Source organism: Gossypium hirsutum, chromosome A12 (assembly GCF_007990345.1).
Source record: "Gossypium hirsutum isolate 1008001.06 chromosome A12, Gossypium_hirsutum_v2.1, whole genome shotgun sequence".
NCBI classification, from domain to species: Eukaryota; Viridiplantae; Streptophyta; class Magnoliopsida; order Malvales; family Malvaceae; genus Gossypium; species Gossypium hirsutum.
In genome coordinates this window covers 8,678,522-8,701,210 of record NC_053435.1, presented here as the reverse complement: position 1 = coordinate 8,701,210, position 22,689 = coordinate 8,678,522, and the positions used below count along the sequence as shown (strand labels likewise).

At 36.3% G+C, this 22,689-nt stretch overlaps 1 protein-coding gene and 1 long non-coding RNA gene across 11 annotated transcripts in view; one reads left to right on the top strand and one right to left on the bottom strand.

Moving 5' to 3' along the window:
- Window positions 1-2,349: 2,349 nt before the first annotated feature.
- LOC121210853 (uncharacterized) lies at window positions 2,350-4,545 on the bottom strand. Its single transcript, XR_005906103.1, has 3 exons — window positions 4,466-4,545; window positions 3,922-4,004; window positions 2,350-2,711 (listed from the first exon to the last, which is right to left on the bottom strand). It is a non-coding gene; the product is annotated as an uncharacterized lncRNA (long non-coding RNA).
- Window positions 4,546-5,135: 590 nt separating this feature from the next.
- The window catches only part of LOC107928546 (ABC transporter C family member 12), a 28,901-nt gene continuing 11,347 nt past the window's right edge, over window positions 5,136-22,689 (top strand). The window contains exons 1-15 of one of the 10 annotated variants that reach the window (XM_041082635.1): window positions 5,136-5,520; window positions 5,681-6,222; window positions 6,655-6,686; window positions 6,806-7,151; window positions 7,515-7,693; window positions 7,815-7,854; window positions 8,320-8,476; window positions 9,155-9,269; window positions 9,345-9,425; window positions 9,577-9,601; window positions 10,805-10,861; window positions 11,107-11,172; window positions 11,610-11,684; window positions 16,917-17,024; window positions 17,630-17,764. In XM_041082635.1, coding sequence (XP_040938569.1) covers window positions 6,819-7,151; window positions 7,515-7,693; window positions 7,815-7,854; window positions 8,320-8,476; window positions 9,155-9,269; window positions 9,345-9,425; window positions 9,577-9,601; window positions 10,805-10,861; window positions 11,107-11,172; window positions 11,610-11,684; window positions 16,917-17,024; window positions 17,630-17,764 — 1,371 coding nt within the window. In that variant the 5' untranslated portion in view covers window positions 5,136-5,520; window positions 5,681-6,222; window positions 6,655-6,686; window positions 6,806-6,818. Of the gene's footprint in view, window positions 6,223-6,654; window positions 6,687-6,805; window positions 7,152-7,514; window positions 7,694-7,814; window positions 7,855-8,319; window positions 8,593-9,154; window positions 9,270-9,344; window positions 9,426-9,576; window positions 9,602-10,804; window positions 10,862-11,106; window positions 11,173-11,609; window positions 11,685-16,916; window positions 17,025-17,629; window positions 17,765-22,689 lie in introns of those variants that run through there. The other 9 variants (XR_005906102.1, XM_041082640.1, XM_041082636.1 and 6 more) reach the window with 9 other exon arrangements.

Here is a 22,689-nt window from a genome sequence, read left to right as displayed (position 1 = left end):
TCACTTCACTATTGAAGAAAGATCAGTAGTGGCATTGGACAGAATCTGCACAAATAGCTTTTTTGGCTCTTAAAGAAGTTATTTGCACAGCACCAGTACTAGCTCTTCCAGATTTTTGCTAGCCCTTCTATATGGAGACAGATGCATGTGGTAATGGCATTGGCGCTATGTTACAATAAAAAGGGAAATCAATGGCGTTTTTTAGCAAAGCTTTAAGAGTTAAACACCAAGCCTCGTCCACATATGATAAAAAAATGTTGGCTGTGTTGCTTGCGATTAAAAAGTGGTATTCGTACCTTGTTGGAAGACCCTTTTATTATCAAGATCGACCACCAAAGTCTGAAATTCCTATCAGAGTAACAGGCCATCACCCCATATCAACGGAAGTGGGTGTCCAAAATGTTGGTGTATAACTACTCTATCATTTATCGAAAGGGGTCCTAGAACATAGTGGCTAATGCCTTATCCAGAAAGACTCATTTGCCAGACGGTCAAATTCACCAGTGCTTGGGGGAGATGCCATTTACATGGTCAGAGCTCTAGGATAAAAGTATATAGGCTGGGTTGGAAAATGTAAAGTTACAGAAGTTGTCTAAGGAATTACTACAAAATCCTCAACCCATCTCAAGTACTCCTGGCATGGCAGGTTTCTTAAGCGAAAAGGAAAAGTGATTATCGACTACAACACAGACCTCAGGAAGGCAATTTTCAAGTTGTTCCACAGTGAAGCCATTGGTGGCCACTCAGGAGTGCATGTTACTGGGCGTCGCATAACTAGCCTATTGTACTAGAAAGGGTTATCGAGAGATGTCAAACAGTGGGTTCACGAATACACCACATGTCAACAGTACAAGAGTGACAATGCTGTATACCCTAGATTATTGCAACCTTTTCCAATACCTGATTGAGCATAGGCTGCTGTCAGTATGGATTTTACAGAAGGTCTTCCTTTATCCAAAGGTCAAAGTACCATCTTGGTAATAGTTGATAGATTAACCAAGCATGCTTATTTTTTAGCTTTGGCATACCCTTTCATTGCTGCCAGTGTAGCTCTGCTCTGCTTGGATCAAGTATACAAGCTCCATGGAATTCCAAAGTCTATCGTATCTGACAGAGACAAAATCTTCCTTAGCAGATTTTGGCAAGAACTTTCAAACTACTTGGTACTCGAACTTTCAAACTACTTGGTACTCGACTGTTCCTCTCCACTGCCTACCATCATCAAACAGATGGGCAAACATAAGTTCTCAATAGGTATCTTAAAGGTTATTTGCGTTGTATGACTGGTAAGAAACCTTCAGAATGGATTCATTGGCTACCTTTGGCAGACTAGTGGTACAACATCATACACCACTCGACCATCAACACCACTCCTTACACAGTCTCTATGGTCAGGAACCTCCCATTCATCTATCATATCTGTTAGGCTCCTCTACGATAGCCAAGGTGGACAGAACACTTCAGCATAGGGAAACTTTAAGGAAGCTCCTTAGGTTCCACTTGAAACGAGCTTAAGAACGAATGAAGTAGCTAGTAGACAAGAAAAGATCCAATTGGTCGTTTGCAGTTGGGGACCTAGTATACCTGAAAATCCAAACTTACAGACAACATTCACTGAGAAATGTAACACCCCTCGCCCGTATCAATGCTGGGACAGGGTTCGAGGTGCTACCGGATTTAAACTCAACCAACTATATAAAATCGGGCTGTAAAATTTTGATCAATTTAAAACTTTTCATTTCACATACATTTTGCCCCTTAAACGGGCTCACAAGGCCCAAAACATGCATTAGAGGCGGTTCGAGACTAAACCAAGAACTTAAGAAAAACTTGAAAAATGTCATGCTTTAAGGCTCCATACGCCCGTGTAGGTATAGACCGTATGGTCACATACGCCCGTGTGGCAAGGGACACGCCCGTGCCCTTAGCCCGCGTGCAACACTGACTTTAAAACACGGCCATGTCACATGCCAGTGTGACCTACCCGTGTATTAAACTGACTTAAAATTTCAAGTGCAGGGGACGCACGGTTGGACAACATGCCCAAGGGGCACACCGTGTGTCACACACGGTCTAGACACACGCCCGTGTGTCTATCTGTGTAGACAATTACAAAGCTATTTTCCAAGCCATTTGTCACCCTCACAACATATGCACACATACTTATCCAATAACATACAACATGACATAAATGAGCTCTTAAACATCTACAAACATGTTATGGTCATGTCAATTTCTTATGCAACAAATATCATAGAATTTACTCACATCATCACCACATACTTGTCATAACTATCATTACGTCACAAACCTCATGTCCATTACTAGGCATACATAACCATATCTACAAACCATTCATGAGGCATTTTTAACTATTTACCAATCACTTAATCTTGCATCAGTTACTAACTCATCAATGAGTCTCAATTCAATCTCTAGGCATACATGCCATAAGCCACATCACAAGAGATAATAACATACATGCATAAGAATAATCATATAGGCGCACAACATCATTAGCCGACATAGACCAATTTACATAACTACATATTGCCTTAATAACAAGCCAATGCCTTTGGGTAAATCATAATATCACATACTCAACATTAAAGCCCTATACATGCCATAGACTCAAAACACTAGGATTTACTTATGCCGATAGTGTTAACTCGACAGTGTGACGGCCTCTAACCCAAGCTAACCTGGCAACCCTAGGGAACATGGGAAGAAAGGGGGGGTAAGCTTTACGCTTAGTAAGTTCATATGAAAACAATAAGAAACTCATTAACATGTTTTATCAATGTTTACAACATATTCTCAAGTTCACGACAAGCTGCCTTCCTAAGCAACAGTTACTAAATTATTTATATCTGGAGCTACAAAACTCTAAATTAAGTTCTGTTAATTTTCCTTGAAACTAGACTCATGTACCTTTCTACCATAAAATTTCTAGAATTTTTGGTTTAGCCAATAGTACAGTTTATTCCTTAAAATTACCCCTGATTCACTGTCTGATAGTTCTGACCCTTCTGCATTAAAGTTCAATTATCTCATAGCAATGACTCAAATAATGTTCTTGTCTATTTCTTTTGAAACTAGACTCATTAAGGATTTTAAGAATATAAATCATAACTCATAACCATTTTTGTACAATTTATAATGATTTTCTCAAATCAGAACAGGGGATCTCGAAGTCATTTTGAATCTGTCCCATGCCACTTCAAATATCTCATTATAGGAAATTCTTTTGCTTACACCGTTTCCTTTATGTGAAACTAGACTTATAAGATTTATTTCCATTTTTTATTCAGCTTCTAACTCATTTTCCACTATTTTTAGTGTATTTTCAAAGTTACACTACTGTAGTAACTCAAATCTGTCAAGGCTAAGTTACTCATTCATGATCATTGTTCACAAAATTAATACAACATCATTTCATCCCTCATGGTAAGAACACATATTTATGCATCATAGATCATCACATATCAAGGCATTCTCATAGGCTTAGTGTACATACCTACACAACTCATAACATAACTCAAGTGCATACTCACCAATGACTTACCTCATTGGGACCATCATCAACTCTTTCCTCGGATTACCCGTTGAACACTTAGAATACTAATTGGATACTCGGAAAAACTTTTGCACATAAGTGCCTCAATTGTAGCTAAAGCTACCTCATACCTCATGATATTTAATTGCTCACTCTCGAGCTAGTCATTTAGACTCATAATTCCTAGTGACATGTCACTCGTATCCTATTTTATTCCTAAGGTTCAAACTGGATTTTTCCTCGCTTATCAAGGCTTTGTCTTATCATATTTCTATTAATCACATACACACTAATATTTGTACAATTCATGTGAGGATAACATTTAAATACATGTATAAAATGGTATTATTTACATACGAACTTACCTCGATACCACAAAGGTGAAAAAGACATAATCGTCCATAAATAAATTTTCCCCGTTCTAGGCCCAAATCGCATTTTTCAACATCTAAAACATCACATTTAGCTAATTAAAACAATGTACTAATCAAAATAGTCCATTGACATACTTTGGTAAAATTTACATTTTTGCCCCTCTATTTTGTCAAAATTACCAAATTACCCCTAGGCTCGAAACAAGATTTTTATTCAATTTATTTACTCTTTAAGCCTAGATAAACCATTTTCATAACTATGGAAACTCACAAAAATCATTATTGCACACATTAACAACCTATTTTACAACTTTGCATAAATGTATTTTCATGCAAATTTCCTTCACAAAAGTTGTTTATTAGACAACTACAATTCATATTCTTCCATAAAAACTCAGCAAGCAACACATATACATTCATGGTAAAACCTTAGACTCTTTATCATTTTGCAAACTAGACCCCTCATTTGAAAGCTTATGCTTTAGGGATTCCAAAAATGTAAAAATCATCAAGAAAGACATTAAAAATCACTTACTAGCAAGGGATGTAAGCGGCTGATATTTCAAAGCTTCAAAGCCCCTTTCTTTTGCTGGAAAAATCGGTCAAGAAAAAGATGAAAAGGGATGATATCATCCTATCTTTATTTTATTACCTATTTGGTCAAAACTCACCTAATACACACACCAACTTTGACTATTTAACCTTTATGACCCCTATGGCCGGCCACCACAAATAAAAAGGGTATACTTTTCCCTTTAAAGGCCTTCAATATTAGTTATCTAGCTATTAGACACATTTGGGCATTAACACACAACTTTTACATTTTATGCGATTTAGCCCTTTTTTGAAGTTGGTTTAGAAATCGTTAAAATTAACATACCAAAATTTACATGCACTTATAAAATTATATTATAACACATAAAATAATACTAAAATAATTTTCCCCGGCCTTGGAATAGTGGTCTCGAAACCACTGTTCCGACTAAGTCCAAAATCAAGCTATTACAAGGAAGATACGGAATTAGAAGCTTTCTCCCAAGTCTTATGGGCCCTTATACTATTGAAGCTAAAATCAGTTAGGTGGCCTACAGATTGAAATTACCTGAAAGAGCAAAAATCCACCCCACATTCCACGTGTCTAAATTGAAGAAACATGTTGGCTTAGCTATACACTCCCCCACATTGCCACCTATTAGAACAGATGGCTCGATCCTGAAGGAATTAGCACGAATCCTTGACAAAAGAATGGTTAAAAAAGAGAATCATGCTATCAATGAGGTGCTAGTGGAATGGGCAGACACCTTTCCCAAGGACTCTACTTGGGAAGCTTGGATAGAATTTCAAAGGCAATATCCTCCTTTCGATCCTTGAGGACAAGGATATGCTCAAGAGAGGGAGTATTGTTATGGCATATAATTATGGGGTTAAAAAGTAGTTAATTTATGATAATTTCTATTTAAACTGTTGAGCTAATTATGTTGCACAAAACGGCACTTTTTGGGGGAGGGGGACTAAGCTGCGTTTTGGGGGAAGGGCTTGGTTACTGAAAAGGGGCGTTTTGATGCTGAGCCTTGTAGCAGAACGACAGCGGTAATGACCGTTATTTTTTTTTTCTTTTTAGCACCCTTGCGTGTGCTGGAGTTGGGTGTGAAGAAATTCAGTACTATCTTCTCAATCCCTTTTTCTCCTCTCTCTCTCTTACTTCTTCGTCCTCCTCCTATTCTTCTATTCTTCTTCTCGTTTTCTGCAGCTCGCATCAGACATTTCAAGCCAAAAGGTCGCAACTATGGAAGACGTGAAGCAAGATTACCGTCGAAAATCGGAAATCTATTAGGCGTTAGGGTTTGTAAAAAGCGTTAAAGAAAGATGAATTAGAGAATAAGGTCAAGGTTTCAGTCTTTCTTTAATCGTAAACGTGCATTCTTTATTAAATTTTCGTTCTTTTTAAGCGGAAACTTTTTTTTTGCAATTCCATTTCCTCCCCACCCCGGAAAATGTTTACTTTAGTAAAGATAGATTGTAAGGAAGACTCGCAAAGACAAAGGTCTTTCTTTATTTCATGCGTCTCTGTCGTTTTTCTTAATAAAATAATGTACAAGTGCCTCAGTCGTTAGCTTAAGCCGCCGTGCCTTATTTCTTATTTCTTATATATAATATATATATATATATATATATATATTATGGAAACAACCTTGAACCCTCCATTTCCTACTGAATTCAACTGGCTTGCTGGACTACGATACTCAAATTCCCAGAAGAACACTGTCATGTCCTAGTCCCTGTAGCCTAGAGGTATCTTTCAATCTTAGCTGCTCTCGTTCTTGTTGTGTTTGTTGCGGGATATGAAAGACGAATCTGAGTGCTTGGGTTTCATAATTGCTTAGTAATGGAACAAGTTTCATAGTTTATCTTGAATTGCATGTTTGATATGCTTCATATTTTGTACATATATACCCTTTATGAAAAGATGGGGATGGTTGCTGAAACTTGAAACTTTGATTTTTAATCCCATTTTCCTTGTATGAGTTACGCTCTTATAGACTTGGTTCTGAAACATTATAATTTAAAATGTTTTGTATTACTTTATGCCCGGATGTGGAATTAGTTGGGATCATAGTTACCCATTTGTTATTCTCATTTTCTGTATGATTTCTGTTGGGATGTATAGGGGATTACCATTTGCTGCAAATTTGTTAAATGTTGAAGCTGTTTCTTTTAATGCAGATGGTACATTGTTGAAGAGCAAGGACTGTGTAGTAAGTAAAAACAACTAGGCACAAAATTTCCTTTTACATTTCTTATTTTCTATCATGAGAAGGAGAAGATGAGTTGAGTAAATGTCTAATCAAACTTTTCTTTTCTCCCTCTCTTTCAGGTGGCTGCTGGTGATGGCATTTGAACCCTTGGTTTGGTATTGTCAACCAGTGGCAAATACGGCTTGGACAAAAGTGGTTGATGGTGCTTTTGGTGTATACACATCTTGTGCTATCAACTCCATGGTGATTTCCATTTCTCATTTGGTTTTACTGGGCTTGTGCTGTTATCGGATATTTCTGATAAAGAAGAATTCCAAAATTCAGAGGTTTTCTTTGAGTTCAAAATGCTATAGTTGTATACTTGGTTTGTTGGCTGGTTGTTGTACCATTGAGCCTCTACTAAGATTGTTGATGGGTATTTCTATCTTTAATTTGAATGGAGAGACTGGTCTTGCTCCCTATGAGGTGAGTTTCTGTTCAAACTTGTAGGCGGTGCTGTACTTGTTTGTACCCTTACTGGCTTGGACTTTATCTTCTAGTATAACACCATACAATCAAGAATATTTTACTAAACTTTAGTGGAATAGGTTCTTTATTTCTAAGTTTAAATTTTCGAGGACTGTTATAGCTACTATTATGGCTAAAAAACCAGACCACTGGTATACTTGTACTGAATTTGTTTTCTGATTTCATCTAATTTAATTTACTTGATCCCTGGTGATTCTTAGATGTTACCATTAGTTCTCGGAATTCAATTTAGTTATCTACTATGTGCAATGCAGCAGCCTGCTCAAACTTGTTTGTGCTTTGTAATTTACTCCCTTACAGGCAACTTCTTTGATCATTGAGGCTACTGCTTGGTGCTCTGTGCTTATTATGGTAAGGTTGGAAACAAAAAGTTACATCTGTGAGTTTCGCTGGTATGTGCGTTTTGGCATTGTTTATGTTCTTCTGGGCAATGTTGTGCTACTCAATCTCATTCTGCCCGTGAAGGATTTATTCCGCAGGCTAGATTCCTCACGTTCATCTATTTAAACTTTATCTGTTTGGGCCCTGACTAGATAAAATATACTGTACTTAAATAAGTCGCTAGGACACTCACAATTACAAGTTTGTTTGCTCATGCAGCTATGCCATATATTTGAGCATCAGTACCTTTTTCTGCAAGGTTTGTTGTGTATATTTTCCTTAAGTCCTACTCTATTTTTCCCAATGTCTCCATAAAATATTTGTTTTCCTGCTTTTATATTTGCCTTGATGCCAGTTAACCATTTACATGTCTCTTTAGGTTGACATGACTTGGCATCAATTTAGGCAACCTCCTTTTTTTTCTTTGTTACATTCTTTCCACTTACTATACTAAAAAGATAATATATTGACAAAATATGTTTGGTCTTAAAACTGAAGTCGAGAGATCATTACTAGTGTTTTGTCCAGATTGCTCCCAAATTTATTTAGGCCTTTATAACCTCTTGGGTTTGAAGTAATTAAATTCAAGCTCCAGATCAAATGCCAATACTTTCTAGTTAGGTGGGACAGAAAACCTGGACCCTTTATTTAAATGCTTTTTGTACTTTTGTTTTCAAGTAATTTTAAAGCAATTTCATTTACTTGTGCTTATTTTCTGATGCAGATTTTATTTGGGATTCTTTTTCTTGTTTATTTTCCCAATCTCAATCCCCGTCCGGGATATATTTTGGTACAAAATGAGTCATATGATGATGAAGAATATAAACCACTTTCTGGAAGAGAGCAAATTTGCCCTGAGAGGCATGCCAACTTTATTTCAAGTAAGTACTCCGATGGACTGGTGATGGTACTGCAAGTCTGAGAAAAGTTAAAATAGCAGCAGGCTGGCTAGTTATCTGTTGAAAAGCTCCATTTTGATGGAACTATAACTAACTAGGTAATGACTGGGTTGGACTGTTTTGGGATGCTTTACATTGCGAAATGGATATAATTAATATGTATACATGCATATATATATATCTATATTCTTTACCAGTAGCCTGGTATCCTTGGGCCATGTTGCTCAGAATCAGAATTGTTGGAGCTGGGTAGGTGTCCAACACTGGTGCATTCCATATTTTCTAGATTTTCCCTTTTATATGGTGGGTTGAGGCCCCATTCCATGTCCACTTGACGAGTTGGATAAGTGTCTAACAAGAAGATTGAAGAGTGCATAATAGTCCTTGGTATTCCTTTTAGGTCATTTCACTTGTGTACTAAGACAGACAGTTGGGTTGAGGCCCCATACCATGTTCACTTTTCTCCACCTGTCTATATCCAAAGAGGGCCATATAGCAGGTTACAGTTAGTGGGGTTACTAGGAAAGAGTTGGGTTGTGTTGAGTTGAGTTTTAACTGTAAGCATCATGTTGCAACATCAGTTCTGTGCTAATGTTTGGTAAGGGATGCTTACTACAATCTTATGAGTTTTTGAAACTTTGATGCTTTATGCTATGGTAGGAATTTCTTTTGGATGGATTACTCCTCTCATGCAGCAAGGTTATAGAAGACCTATCACTGAATATGATGTTTGGAAGTTAGATACATGGGATCAGACTGAAACGTTGATTCAAAAGTTAGGATTTTTGTTGCTTCCCTTGCATTTTCTTCCACGCACAGCTACCCGATGATAACAATTTTAATTTTGCAGGTTCCATACATGTTGGGCCAAAGAAACCCAAAGATCTAAGCCATGGCTTTTGAGAGCTTTGAATAATAGCTTAGGAAGAAGGTTTGTTAGCTACATCATTTTGTTTTTCTTTTTCCTGTATAGTTGTAATGAAAACTTATGCATCCTGAGGACTTCTCTATCAAGTATAGGTTTCATATTGTCTCATATATACTGAGTCACTGAAACTCTTGTTTTTAAATGAGTAATGCAGGTTTTGGTGGGGAGGTGTTATCAAGGTAATGAGCATTCCTCTCACACGTTTCTAGTAATGAAAATAGAAGACAAATAATAATTTACAGAGATAGAAAGTGAAGATTAATGTGTTGTATATATACCTCAGAGGTCAGACAATTTATGCAGGCTACATAGGTTGAAATAAGTAAAGAAATTAAGAAAATTAAATCAAACTTGTCAGAATAGATAATTCTGTGTGAGCAGTTTATGGCATTGGTTAAGGTCAATGGAAATTTAAATTTATTTCCGTAGTTAGAGCTCTAGATAATTTTCCTTTTTTTTTCTGTGAACAAAATCAATTTTAATCCTTATTTTTCAGGGATTTTTATGTCAATTAGGTATGGGTCTCCATGTATATATTTAGTAGGGTTGTAATCCGAAATTGTCCTCTTTGGGTATCCATAAATCAATTGGTATCCATTCTGCAGGGTGCACTCTTTGTGTGTGAGGATGTGGGTTTGACATTGTGGGGTCACACCTCAGGTTGAGAAAACCTCGAGGGATTTGTGGGTACCCAAAAACGACAATTTCGGTTTGTGTCTCACGATGTGGCTCAGTTGGCTGGGTTGGGTTATGACATAAAAAAGTGTCTTTTAATGTCACAACCCAGCCTTACTAGTTAGACAGTTTTGGGAATGCGTAATGTAGAATTTTCCTCTTCGGGTATCTGTAGGTCTCTTAAGGTTTTGGCACCCTTGCACCTCCATAAATTCGAACCTGCATCCTCACACACAAAGGAAAGTACTATGTAGAAGATATACCAAATCTATCTGTTCTGTAGAGTGCACTCTTTTGTATGTGAGGATGTCGGTTGGAATCTGTGGAGGAGCACTTGAGGGTGGGAAAACCTTGAGGGACCTGTGGATGCCTAAAGAGGACAATTCCTGATTATGCATTCACGATAAGATCTGATTGGTCTGGCTAGGTCGTGACAATGTGTCTTTGGGTATATTAATCTTGAGGTATAAAGCAGATAATCTCATTTTCTCAAGGTGTATTTGATCAAGCTTTTTTATTCTTTTGCTTAAATTTAAAATTCTTTATATTTAATCTCTTGGTGAGTCCATTGTGGACCGTTCACATTTTTTCAATGAAGTGTCACTTTCATATGGGGTTCAACATTTCATGAAGATTTGATTGTTTGGTAAAGAATCTGAAACATACTTCTGAATGCAAGCTTATAGATTCATATTTGAACATCACAGGTTGTGTTTATCCTTTGTCAGTATACAGGGCCTATTTTAGTAAACCACCTCTTACGGGTTAGTTTATTTTCTCAAGGAGTATTTGATTCAGCTTTTTATTCTTTTTCTATTGATTTGCCAATCCTAGTGTTCCATGATGATATTCAGATTTAAAGAAATTGGATTAATTTTAAATAATAACAATAAAACAATAATTTCTTTCACTAGCCACAGAAAATTTTGTGGTAGTCAATCCTTTAATTGACCAATTTTAGAGATGATGCCTTGTGTTAAATTTGTAATTCTCTTGTTAAAATTTGCAGTCAATACAACAAGGTGATCCTGCCTGGTTTGGTTACACCTATGCCTTCTTGATGTTTCTTGGAGTGGTATGACCGCTATTCCGTGTTTCCTTATTGTGACTTCTAGTTTAAGAAAATGTTCCTTATCTTGATTTCTGGTTCAATACAAATCAAATCATTCAGTTTGAGATTTTCTTTTGTACAAATTAATTCAGAACATATGATATCTGTGCTATGGATGATGTTTTTTCAACAATTTCTGAATCTCAGTGGTGGTTTTCACCTACTGAATGGTCGTTGGGCTTTTCAAATTTGACATTCATTTTGTCTGTTATTTGAATAGGTGTTGGTAAAAGTAATTCCATGTGCAAAGTAGGTTTTTAGTTTGCTTTTTCAGCCAAAGATAAAAAATTGTGGCTTCTGTTACCTCTTCCTGTAATTGATAAGAATTTAATCAATGAAATGATTCCTTGGAAAGCTGTTGCTGTGGTTCTGATATTTTGACTTGTTTCACCTCATGTCAGTTATGTTTTATACTACTTGAGGCTCAGTATGTGCAGAATATCTGGCGTGTTGGTTTTCGTCTACGATCTACTCTGGTAACATGTTTCTTCACCCTAGAATAGATAAAAACTAGCATGAAGCTATTTTGAAGGTGTTAAATTATGCCTCCTTTACCTTTCAATTATAGCACTATTGCTTTAGTTGGAAGACATTTGGCCTTTCAGTTATCCATTTCAATTCAGTGGTCTATATATATGAAAGTTTTCAAGAGAGCTTTTAATAAAACTGTTCTATTATTATTACCTAAAGAATTGAACTTAAATAAAAAAAAGAGTCCTAATCCTAATTGAGAAAATAGTTCCCTTATTCTAATAAACTACTAAAATATAAAAAAAAATAGTTCTCTTATTCTAATAAACTACTAAAAGATAAAATAAAAATATTCCTAGAATATGAATAAAATTTATCTACCTAAATAAATTTAAAATATATACATATTTCAACACCCTCCCTCAAGTTGGTGCATATATATCAATCATGCCCAATTTGCTTACAAGAAAATTAAAGCTTGTCTTAGAGAGTCCTTTGGTGAGTATATCAGCAATCTGTTGTTTTGAAGGAACAAACGGCATGCACACTTGGCCTTCTTCAATCTTCTCTTTGATAAAGTGTCTATCAATCTCAACATGTTTAATTCTGTCATATTGGACTGGGTTGTGAGCAGTACTAATGGCAGCTTTGCTATCATAGTACAACTTCATTGGTGAAGTTATTGGTTTCCTCAGCTCTTTCTTAATTCTTTTTAACCACATCATGTCACAAATTCCTTGAGCTACTTCTTGCTACAACACTTTGTTTTTTGCTTCGCCAAGTCACAAGGTTTCCCCAAACAAATGTACAGTATCCTGATGTAGATCTTCTATCTGTTATTGAGCCTGCCCAATCTGCATCTGTATAAGCTTCAATTCCTCTTTGTTCGGATTTCTTGAAGAATAAGCCCTTTCCAGGTGAACTCTTCAAGTATCTTAGAATTCGAAACACTGCTTCTTCATGTTCCTCCATTGGGGAGTGCATAAATTGACTCACTAAGCTCACTGCAAAAGTTATATCTGGCCTTGTATGTGATAAGTAAATTAACTTACCAACTAATCTTTGGTACTGCCTTTTATCAACTAATCGACCTTCTTTATTTCTGAATTTTACATTTGGATCAATTGGTGTGTCAGCTGGGCGACAACCACTCATCCCAGCGTCTTTTAAAAGATCAATCACATATTTTTTCTGAAAGACCACAAGATCCTTTTTTGATCGAGCAACTTCCATTCCAAGAGAGTATTTCAAAGGACCCAAGTCTTTGATCTCAAACTCCAATGCTAGATGCTCCCTGAGACGCCTTATTTCATCCACATCATCTCCTGTAAGAATGATATCATCGACATAAACTATAATAACTGCTATTCTACCTTTTTGTGAATGTCGATAGAACATTGTGTGATCAGCTTGCCCTTATGAATAACCTTGTTTTTTAACAACTTGAGTGAATCGTTCAAACCAAGCTTGAGGAGAATGCTTTAGACCATACAAAGATTTCTTGAGTTTACATACTCGAGTTCCAAATTTTTCTTCAAAACCTGGAGGAGGATACATTTAAACTTCTTCTTCAAGTTTCCCATTTAGGAAAGCATTCTTCACATCTAGCTGCTTTAAAGACCAATCAAGATTAACAGCAATTGATAAAAGAACTCTTAACGGAATTTAATTTGGCCACTGGAGGAAACGTTTCAAGATAATCTATCCCGTATGTTTGAGTGTACCCTTTAGCCACCAACCGGGCTTTTGTATCTATCTAAAGATCCATCGGGTTTGAATTTGGTTATGAACACCCATTTACAGCACACTGTTTTTTTTCCTACAGGTAATTCCATTGTTTCCCATGTACCTGTTTTTTCAAGAGCGCGCATCTTCTCTAAAATAGCCTCCTTCCACTCAGGAACTTGTAAAGCATCTTTCACATTTTTGGGTATTTTTACAGTATCGAGACACGAAACAAACGTTAAGAATGTCGAAGATAAGGCTTTATAGGATATAAAGTTAGACATGGGATATTTGACAATATTTCTAACACCTTTTCTTTTGGCAATTGGAATATTTAAATCAGAAAAATCATTGGCTGGATTATGAGCTTTACCTGGACTTTTGACAGGATCTTGCGGGTCGGATTCTTGGTGATGAATCTGGTGGATTTCACTTTCTTGATTTCGATTTCTTCTTGAGTAAACAATTAACTCCTTTGTTTGTTCTTTATTCTTATGATCAGACTCTACACCTTCATACTCCTTTTTATTAACATTAACATCATTAATTTCTGTGTTAATCATAAATTCCCCTTCCCCATTATTAGAATCCCTTTGTTGTATACTCCTAGTCTTTTCTTGATCAATTAAAGAATCTTCCTTAGTATAATTCCCTCCCTGAAGATTAGAATCAAAATAAGATTGTGTTTCAACAAATGTGACATCCATGGTAGCAATAATCTTTCTATTAATTGGATCATAATATTTGTAACCCCTTTTATTAGAAGCATAACCAACAAAGACACATTTTTTTGCTCTAGGATCTAGTTTACATTGGTTGTGAAGATGAACAAAAACACTACACCTAAAAACTCGGAGGGATAAATCTGTGATCAATTTAGAGTTAAGAAAGTTATCTTTAAAGAGACGAAAATGAGTTCTATAATTTAGAGTTTTACTGGACATTCTATTAATAAGATACGTAGCTGTTAACAAGGTTTCGCCCCAAAGATAACGTGGTACTTGACTAGTGAACATCAAGGCTCTAGTTACTTCCAAAAGATGTTAGTTTTTTCTTTCTATAATCCCATTTTGTTGTGGTGTGTTTGTACAAGAACTTTGGTGGACTATTCCATGTTTGGTTAAGAATACACCTAATTGGTCGCTAAAAAATTCCCACCATTGTCAGTCCGAAATACTTCTATTTTCACACCAAATTGTGTTTTCACCATCGTATAAAAAGACTGAAACACATTTTTAACTTCAGACTTACCTTTTATTAAAAACACCCAACAAAGTCGAGTATGATCATCAATAAATGTGACAAACCAATGTTTTCTTAAAAAAGTCGATACTCTTGAAGGTCCCCAAACATCACAATCAATTAACGAAAAAGGTTTGGAGGCTTTATATTTTTGAGGTGGAAAGAATGACTGATGATATTTAGCCAATTCACAAAATTCACAATGATATGAAGGACTTTTATTTTTAAATAGATTAGGTAATAAATATCTTAAATAATAAAAATTAGGATGTCCAAGCCTATAATGCCAAATCATAACCTTATTAAAATCAGAAACAGAATTTAAACATAAAGTAGTTGTTGGTTGACTTAGATGGTTGTCTTCTAGAAAGTAAATTTCACCAAATTCTTTAGCATTACCAATCATCTTCCCCGAGACCATGTCTTGAAACTTACACAGATGAGTCAAATATAACATGACAATTTGAGGACTAGGATAATTTACTGACCGATATGAGATTACAGGCTAGATTTGACACATGTAAAACATCATGTAAAACCAAGGAAGATGAAATTTTAACAGTGCTTTTCCCGGCGATTGTCGAGAAAGACCCGTCTGTTACTTTGATCTTTTTGTTTCCTACGCAAGGTGTGTAAGGTGAAAAAAGAAAATGACTACTAGTCATGTGATCACTAGCTTCAGAATCAACGATCTATGTGTTTGTTTTACAAGGCTTGACACTGAAAAAACAGAAAAATCAGTACCTGATTGGGCAAAAAAAGAAGGATTATTGGATGAGTTAGGAATAGAAGAATTCATCCGAAATTGTGGTGATTGAAAAAAACTTGTGTAGATGCTCTAATAGTTCCTTAGTGAATGGAGACCATTCCAGAGAACTTTGGCCCTCATAATTTCCATTAGTTGTTTGGAAAGCTCTGCTATCTCCTGATTGTGAACCACGACTATTGCCACTCTTTTTCTTTCTATTTTTCGGTTTCTCATGGAGCTTCCAACATGTTTCTCGAGTGTGCCAATATTTTTTGCAGTGATCGCACCAAGCTTTTTTCTTTTTTTCACTATTATCTTTATTTTTAATAGTTACAAGAGCAAAATTATCATCATTAACTTCAAACCCTGGCTTTAACATTACTTTTCTCCTTGTCTCCTCTCTTCTAACCTCAGAAAAAATCTCACGAAGTTTTGAAAGCGGTTTTTTCCCTAGGATCCGAGATCTCACTTCATCAAATTCTTTATTTAAACTAGCCAGAAACAAATAAGCTCTTTCATTCTCTTCTTTTTTCATAGCTTTTACACCATCTCCGGAACACTCCCATTCATCATTATAATACTGATCCAGTTCTTGCCAAAGAGACATCATCTCGTTATAATAAAGAGTAACTTCTTTTTCCCCTTGCCTAGCTTTCCATAGTTTTATTTTTAACTCAAAAATCTAGAAGCGTTTTCTAAATCTGAATAGGTGTCTTTCACAGCGTCCCAAACATCTTTAGCAGTTGGGAGAAAAAGAAAAGGTTTACCTACAGATGCTTCCATGGAATTAATAAGTCACGCAATTATCATAAAATTTTCTAACCTCCACTTGCTCATCTTTGGATCGCCCACCTGTGGTTGTTCAATTTCTTCATTTAAATGACCTAGCTTGCCGCGCCCATCAATTGCTAATTTTACGGACTGTGACCATTCCAGATAATTCTTGCCATTCAATTTGTGAGATGCCAGTTGAAAAGAAAGATGAGACGCCTCTGTCCCTTGAGTCATTATACTCTCGGTAGTTGTTTCAACGGTAGAACTTTCTTCCTCTGTTTGATTGCTAGACCTCTTATCTCCAGTGAAGGCTGTTTTAATCATGATATTACTAGAGATTTAACCTAGCTCTGATACCATAAAAATTTTCAAGAGAGCTTTTAATAAAACTGTTTTATTATTATTAACTAAAGAACTGAACTTAAATAGAGAAAAAAGTCGTAATCCTAATTAAGAAAATAGTTCCCTTATTCTAATAAACTACTAAAACATAAAAGAAAATAGTTCTCTTATTCTAATAAACTACTAAAAGATAAAATAAAAATATTCCTAGAATATAAATAAAACTTATCTACCTAAATAAGATTTATCTACCTAAATAAATTTAAAATATATACATATTTCAATAGTATACACTTATTCCACACTCTCATAATATATACTTCAGTATTTTCATGTAAGCCCCTAGAATAGGAAGTTAATGTATGAGATTGATTCATGCCCTTATATTTTACTACTACTTTTGTAGGTGGCAGCTATATTTCACAAATCTTTGAGATTGACTTATGAGGTTCGCAAGAATTTCCCATTTGGGAGGATAACAAATATGATCACAACAGATGTAAACGCACTTCAGGTATGACTCTTGTTTAATTTATGTGGAAATGTTAATGTTCATAGATGCCAAAATGTACATTATGCATTCAGAATCAAAATCCACCATGAAGACAGAAGATAGCATATTGGTATATATCTTCAAATATTTTTGAATTATGCCTTTTTATTTCTTGATGATGATCCTTTGATTGTAATTTAGAAGAAAGAAAAGATTGTTGTTGAACCAATTTTCACAGTAATTACTACTATCAATATCTGTCAAACTGAAATTTGACATTTTGGAACATCAAATGAAGTACTACACTTTCTAAACATGGGATATATTGGGCACTTTTCTTCAAAAACAAAATTTATAATGTGAAAAATATGTTAAAATCTGACACCTCCTATCATAACTTGATTTTTCTAGACCTTGATTGACCTAACAAGAGAAACATAATATATGGGAACTTTTAAACTGTTGCAGGTTATGCATAAAATTTGTGAGTTGCAATTGATGCACTTATTCTTCTTTTTTATTTATTTAATCTTTTGGTTTCAACTAGAAGTGATAAGACCATAATCTTGTGTTTATCTCTTCATGGAAGTTAGAGGATTGATTTGAACTGTTATTACTTTGTTCAGCAAGTATGCCAACAGCTTCATATATTTTGGTCTGCTCCGTTTAGTATTATTAATGCCATGGTTCTTCTTTATCAACAACTCGGTGTTGCTGCACTTCTCGGATCCCTATTACTAGTTCTCATCGTCCCACTTCAGGTAATTTCTGTAGAGAACTGATCTCACTGGAATTAATTCAATTGTGAAAATACTTCAACAGTCTACTAATTATATAGAGTTTTTATCCTATCAAACTAGGGAAACTTATCGAAAACTAGCATCTTACAAAATTGGAATTCTTATCTAGCATATGTAAACGTCTATCCACCTACACAATAGCTAATTTTATTTTATATAATCACCTATTCCCTTTGTCTTGTTCTTTAATCACTTCTTTAGATTCTGTGTCTATTCACCCTACTATTCAAGAGGCTTGAGTCATTTCAATTGGCGAGATGCAATGATCTAGGAAATAAATGCATTAGATGCAAATGATATTTGGGTTTTGAAGTAACCACCAAGATTTGTTGCTCATAAGGAGTATAGGAAAGTTATCTTTGAAGAAATCCTTTTATGACTTAAAACAAAGTCCTTGGGCATGGTTTGGAAAGTTCAGTAGTTTGGATTGAACATAAGCAGAAGCGACCATCTAGTTGTTTCCTACCACCTCCAGACTTTAGTCAATTGTAGAGCTTTAGTCCTTGAATCTGGCAGCGTTGGTAACAATAGCAAATCCATCTATCATTGGTTTCTCCAACTAACACCTTTTTTTCCTTCTTGATGAGGAAATATCTATCATTAGAATGAAAAAGGCAATCCTTTTCCATGAACCATTTTAGGGTTGCAACATCCTCACTACAGCTTATATATATTTAATGGTATTGATCCATTTCTTGCTATAAACCTTGTAAGAGGCTCAAATATTCCATAACAAATCGATTCCCTTATTTGGTTGTTGAAATTTTTGCCTTAACTTCATAGATTTGGGCAGCATCATTGACCTTGGTGTCATGGAATGAATTTGAAGGCAACGGTCAACACAACGGTCATGTTTTAAGTTTCTGTTAATTTTTGTTATTAGCATAATTGTTGTAAAATGCAACATTTAGTTTAATGTTTTAATGAAACGACATGTTTAGAGGGGGGTCTAGTGTGGTCTGAAACGGCCTTGTTTTGGGGGTGTATGTTGTTTAATGAAAACGGTGCGTTTTTGAACAGTTGTTTGTTTGTTCGAGACGCTGTTACCCACCCTAAAAGCATCAATCAAGGGAAGGGGAAGGCAATTAGTGAATGAATACAGTTTTCTCTCTTCTCTTTTTTATTTCTCTCAACTTCTTATTATCATTCTGTTTTCTCCTACTCTCAAAAATTCTTACGTGGAAAAGGTATCAAAGCTTCGGCCGGTCCTCATGGAAAATGGTGGAGTCACCACTAGGCCACAAAAGGAGATAGGGATGCTACAACACGAGCTCTCTCAGCTGCAATCGGAGTTTAATCAGACTGCTACTAAGATCGACTCACGTTTAAAGGATTTTCATGAACATGTCAAAGGTGAGATTTGAACTGAGCTACATTCTCTCTTTGAGCAGTATTTTGGTCATAATTCTTCCAGCTAGTGGAGCTGGAACTAATCAAGACAAGGGCAAGGGCATTTTGGGAGGCCCACCTCCTGGATTCCATCGCAAGGAGCAACTGGAAGTGTCACCTATGCCAAATCTAGGACACATGGGTACTCCTTGTGTTAGTCTTATGGATCCGGTTAACAAGCCTTTTAGATTGGACTGTCCACGATTTGATGGGACGAATTTTCGAGGCTGGTGGTCCAAGTTAGAGTAGTTTTTTGAAGTTGAAAGTGTGGGGGAGTAGGCCAAGGTTAGAATGGTAATGTTGCACTTAGAGGGTAAAGCTCTAGATTGACATAATTTCTTTGTGCAAAGGTAAGGAGGGTTGCATCATCTGACTTGGGAGACATATGCTCGAGAGTTGAAGGAACGTTTTGGGTCTGGCTCCTTCTTAGACCCTATGTCAGAGTTGGTTTCACTCAAGCAACAAGGGACAATGGACCAATTTCATGATAGGTTTACCTAACTAGCTACACTTACTTAGGGTTTATGCATTAAGTGTCTTCACTTGCAATTTAAAACCTGAGGTGGGACAATACCTAAGGTTGTTTAAGCCTCAAACACTAGTAGAGGGTTATCAATTAGCTAGACAGGGTGAATGTATTGTAATGGGGTCTCCAAAGAAAAGTCTGAATGTAGGTGGGGGAATAGGACAGCTTAAACCTCTATTTCTTGGACCTAAAATGCATCACCACTCCAGTAATTCATAGTTTGAGTAGACCTCCCATAGTAACTTGGGACAAAAGACTCATGCTGAATCCCTCTCTCAGGCTGAAATAGAGGAGAGAAGGAAGAAAGGGCTTTGTTTTTGGTGTGCTTCCAAATATAAACCAGGTCACAAGTGCACCAAGTCACAACTTTACCAGTTGATTGTAGAACCATATCCAGAATGTGAAAGTGATAGTAGAAGTCCAGCATCTGAGGATTTCAAGACTGTCTTGAGCAATTGGAAGTAGTGGAACAAGAGTTTGAACCTTCTGCCCCGGTTTTGTCTTTACGTGCCCTTTAAGGCTCTCAAGGGCATAACACCATGCGATCTGCAGCTTGTATTGGTCACTTAGATGTTATTGTTCTGGTTGATTTAGCTAGTACACATAATTTCTTGGATTCCAAACTGGCCAGGAGGTTGAATACTAGTGGAGCAATCTAGCCAACTTCATGTTATGGTGGCTAATGGAGTTAGGTTGACTACTTAGGGATTATGTCGAGCTGTTTAGTGCAAGCGCAAGGATATAGTTTCACTACTGACTTCATGGTATTACTAGTGAGGGGATGTGACCTTGTGTTGGGCATTCAGTGGTTGTTATCCCTAGGCTCAATCATGTGGAACTTCTTATCATTGACTATGCAATTTGATTACCAAGGGCAGAACTGTACTCCAAGGCATTATCCCTGGTGCTTTGCAAATAATGTCTGGTGGACAGTTATCTAAATGTTTCAATATGGTAGGTCAAGGGCCTTGTCCTATGCTACTTGCAACTTGTGCTCAGACAACATTGACTTTGTCTCCTACACAGACGCTTTCAAATATGTTGGCACTTCTTGCAGTGTGAAAGGCAGAAATTGAGAAGCTCATACATGAGATGTTGCAAGCTGGGATAATTCGAGATAGCAATAGCCCTTTTGCATCACCAGTAGTAATGGTGAAGAAAAAAGATGGCAGTTGGAGGTTGTGCATAGACTACGGGCAGCTCAACCAACTAACCATCAAGGATAAATTTTCCATACCTGTAATCGAAGAGCTCCTAGATGGCCAAGCCAAGGCTTCCTTTGGATGCAAAATAAGCCATGGTGAGATGGAATGTTGAGAGAATATTCCTTTTCACTGCATTTTTTGATGTTTGGATAACTAATGGTGAGGTGCGGTTAAAAATTCTTATCTCACTGTTGGTTTCATTTTGGACTGGAGCTAAAGGTACATGTGGGAAAAAAAGCACCTGCAGTGAAAAGCTATTTTCCCATTATAACCTTCTTATTCTTAAATGTTATTAACTATCATTTAATAAATACAAATATAATAATTTATAAGGTAACAAATAAAATATCAAAAGATACGTTTTAATATTTTATTAAATGAATTTATAAATTCACATACTTTAATAATTTTATAAAAGTAAAATAATTTAAAAAACTTTTGATATATATCAATTCTAATATGATGTCCTTAAAAGTTATTTTCTATTCTTACCTCATCGCTACAGTTGCGTTTGAATCCAAACACACACTCTACCGTTGTTTTTAATCTCATCACTTTAATATCCAATCTCACCGCTACAGCATCTAATCTCACCGCCACCGCTATTTTTAACCTCATCCGAGGCAACCACACCGCCCATCCAAACTAAGCCCAAATACTTTCTCAAGTTGGATTTGAGGTCTAGTTACCACCCAATCTGGATGTGGGAGAGAGACATCATTCAGGACACATGAAAGGCATTATGGATTCATGGTCATGCCCTTATGCTGTCTTCAAATAGTTGCTAAAGAGATCAATTTTGGTATTCTTCGATGACATCTTGGTATATTCTAAAAGTTGGTTAGATCATATGACACATGTGAAGGAAGTGTTGCAAATTTTGAGAGCCAACCAATTGGTTGCAAAAAAGAGTAAGTGCAAGTTTGGCAATAACAAATTGGATATTTAGGACATTATTTTTTAAGGAACAGTCGGCATGGATCAATCTAAGGTTGAAGGAGTCCTCAACTGGCCAACTCTATAGTCTGTTAAAGATCTAAGGGGGTTTTTGGGCTTATCAGCTACTACAGGAGGTTTATCAAAGTGTATGGGGTCATGGTTAAACCTCACTACTTTATTAAAAAAAGATGTCCCTTGGCAGTGGACTAATTTCGCACATGGGCTTTTCAGCAACTCAAGGAAGCCATTTGCCAAGCTCCAGTGCTAGTTTTACCCGATTTTCAGGAGACATTCTGTGTAGAGACTAATGCTTGTAGGCAAGGTGTTGGGGTAGTATTGCAGCAGAAAGGAAGACCTGTGGCTTTCTTTAGTAAGGCTCTGGGAATTAGACATCAAGCCTTGTTCATCTATGACAAGGAAATGCTAGTAGTACTGCTAGCAGTGAAGAAGTGGCATCCCTATGTGGTAGGAAGGCACTTTTAGATCAAGATTGCTCATCAAAGCTTGAGATTCTTGTCTGATCAACAAGCAATCACTCCTTATTAGCAATAGTGGGTAGCTAAGATGTTAGGGTATGACTACTCTACTTTCTACAGGAGAAGGGCTCAAAAAATTGGGGCTAATGCACTTTCTAAGAGGGCTCATGAATAGGAACACTAGCTTTTCCGATGAGTCGGTAGTATGCAACTTTCTTGGTCTAAAGAGTGGGGCCAAATCATTGATTCATGTGTGAGTGATACCAAACTTCAGGAATTGATTCGGGAGCTCCAACAACAGTTTCAATTCCATCCCAAGTATTCATGGGATGGTATTGTTCTAAGAAGGAA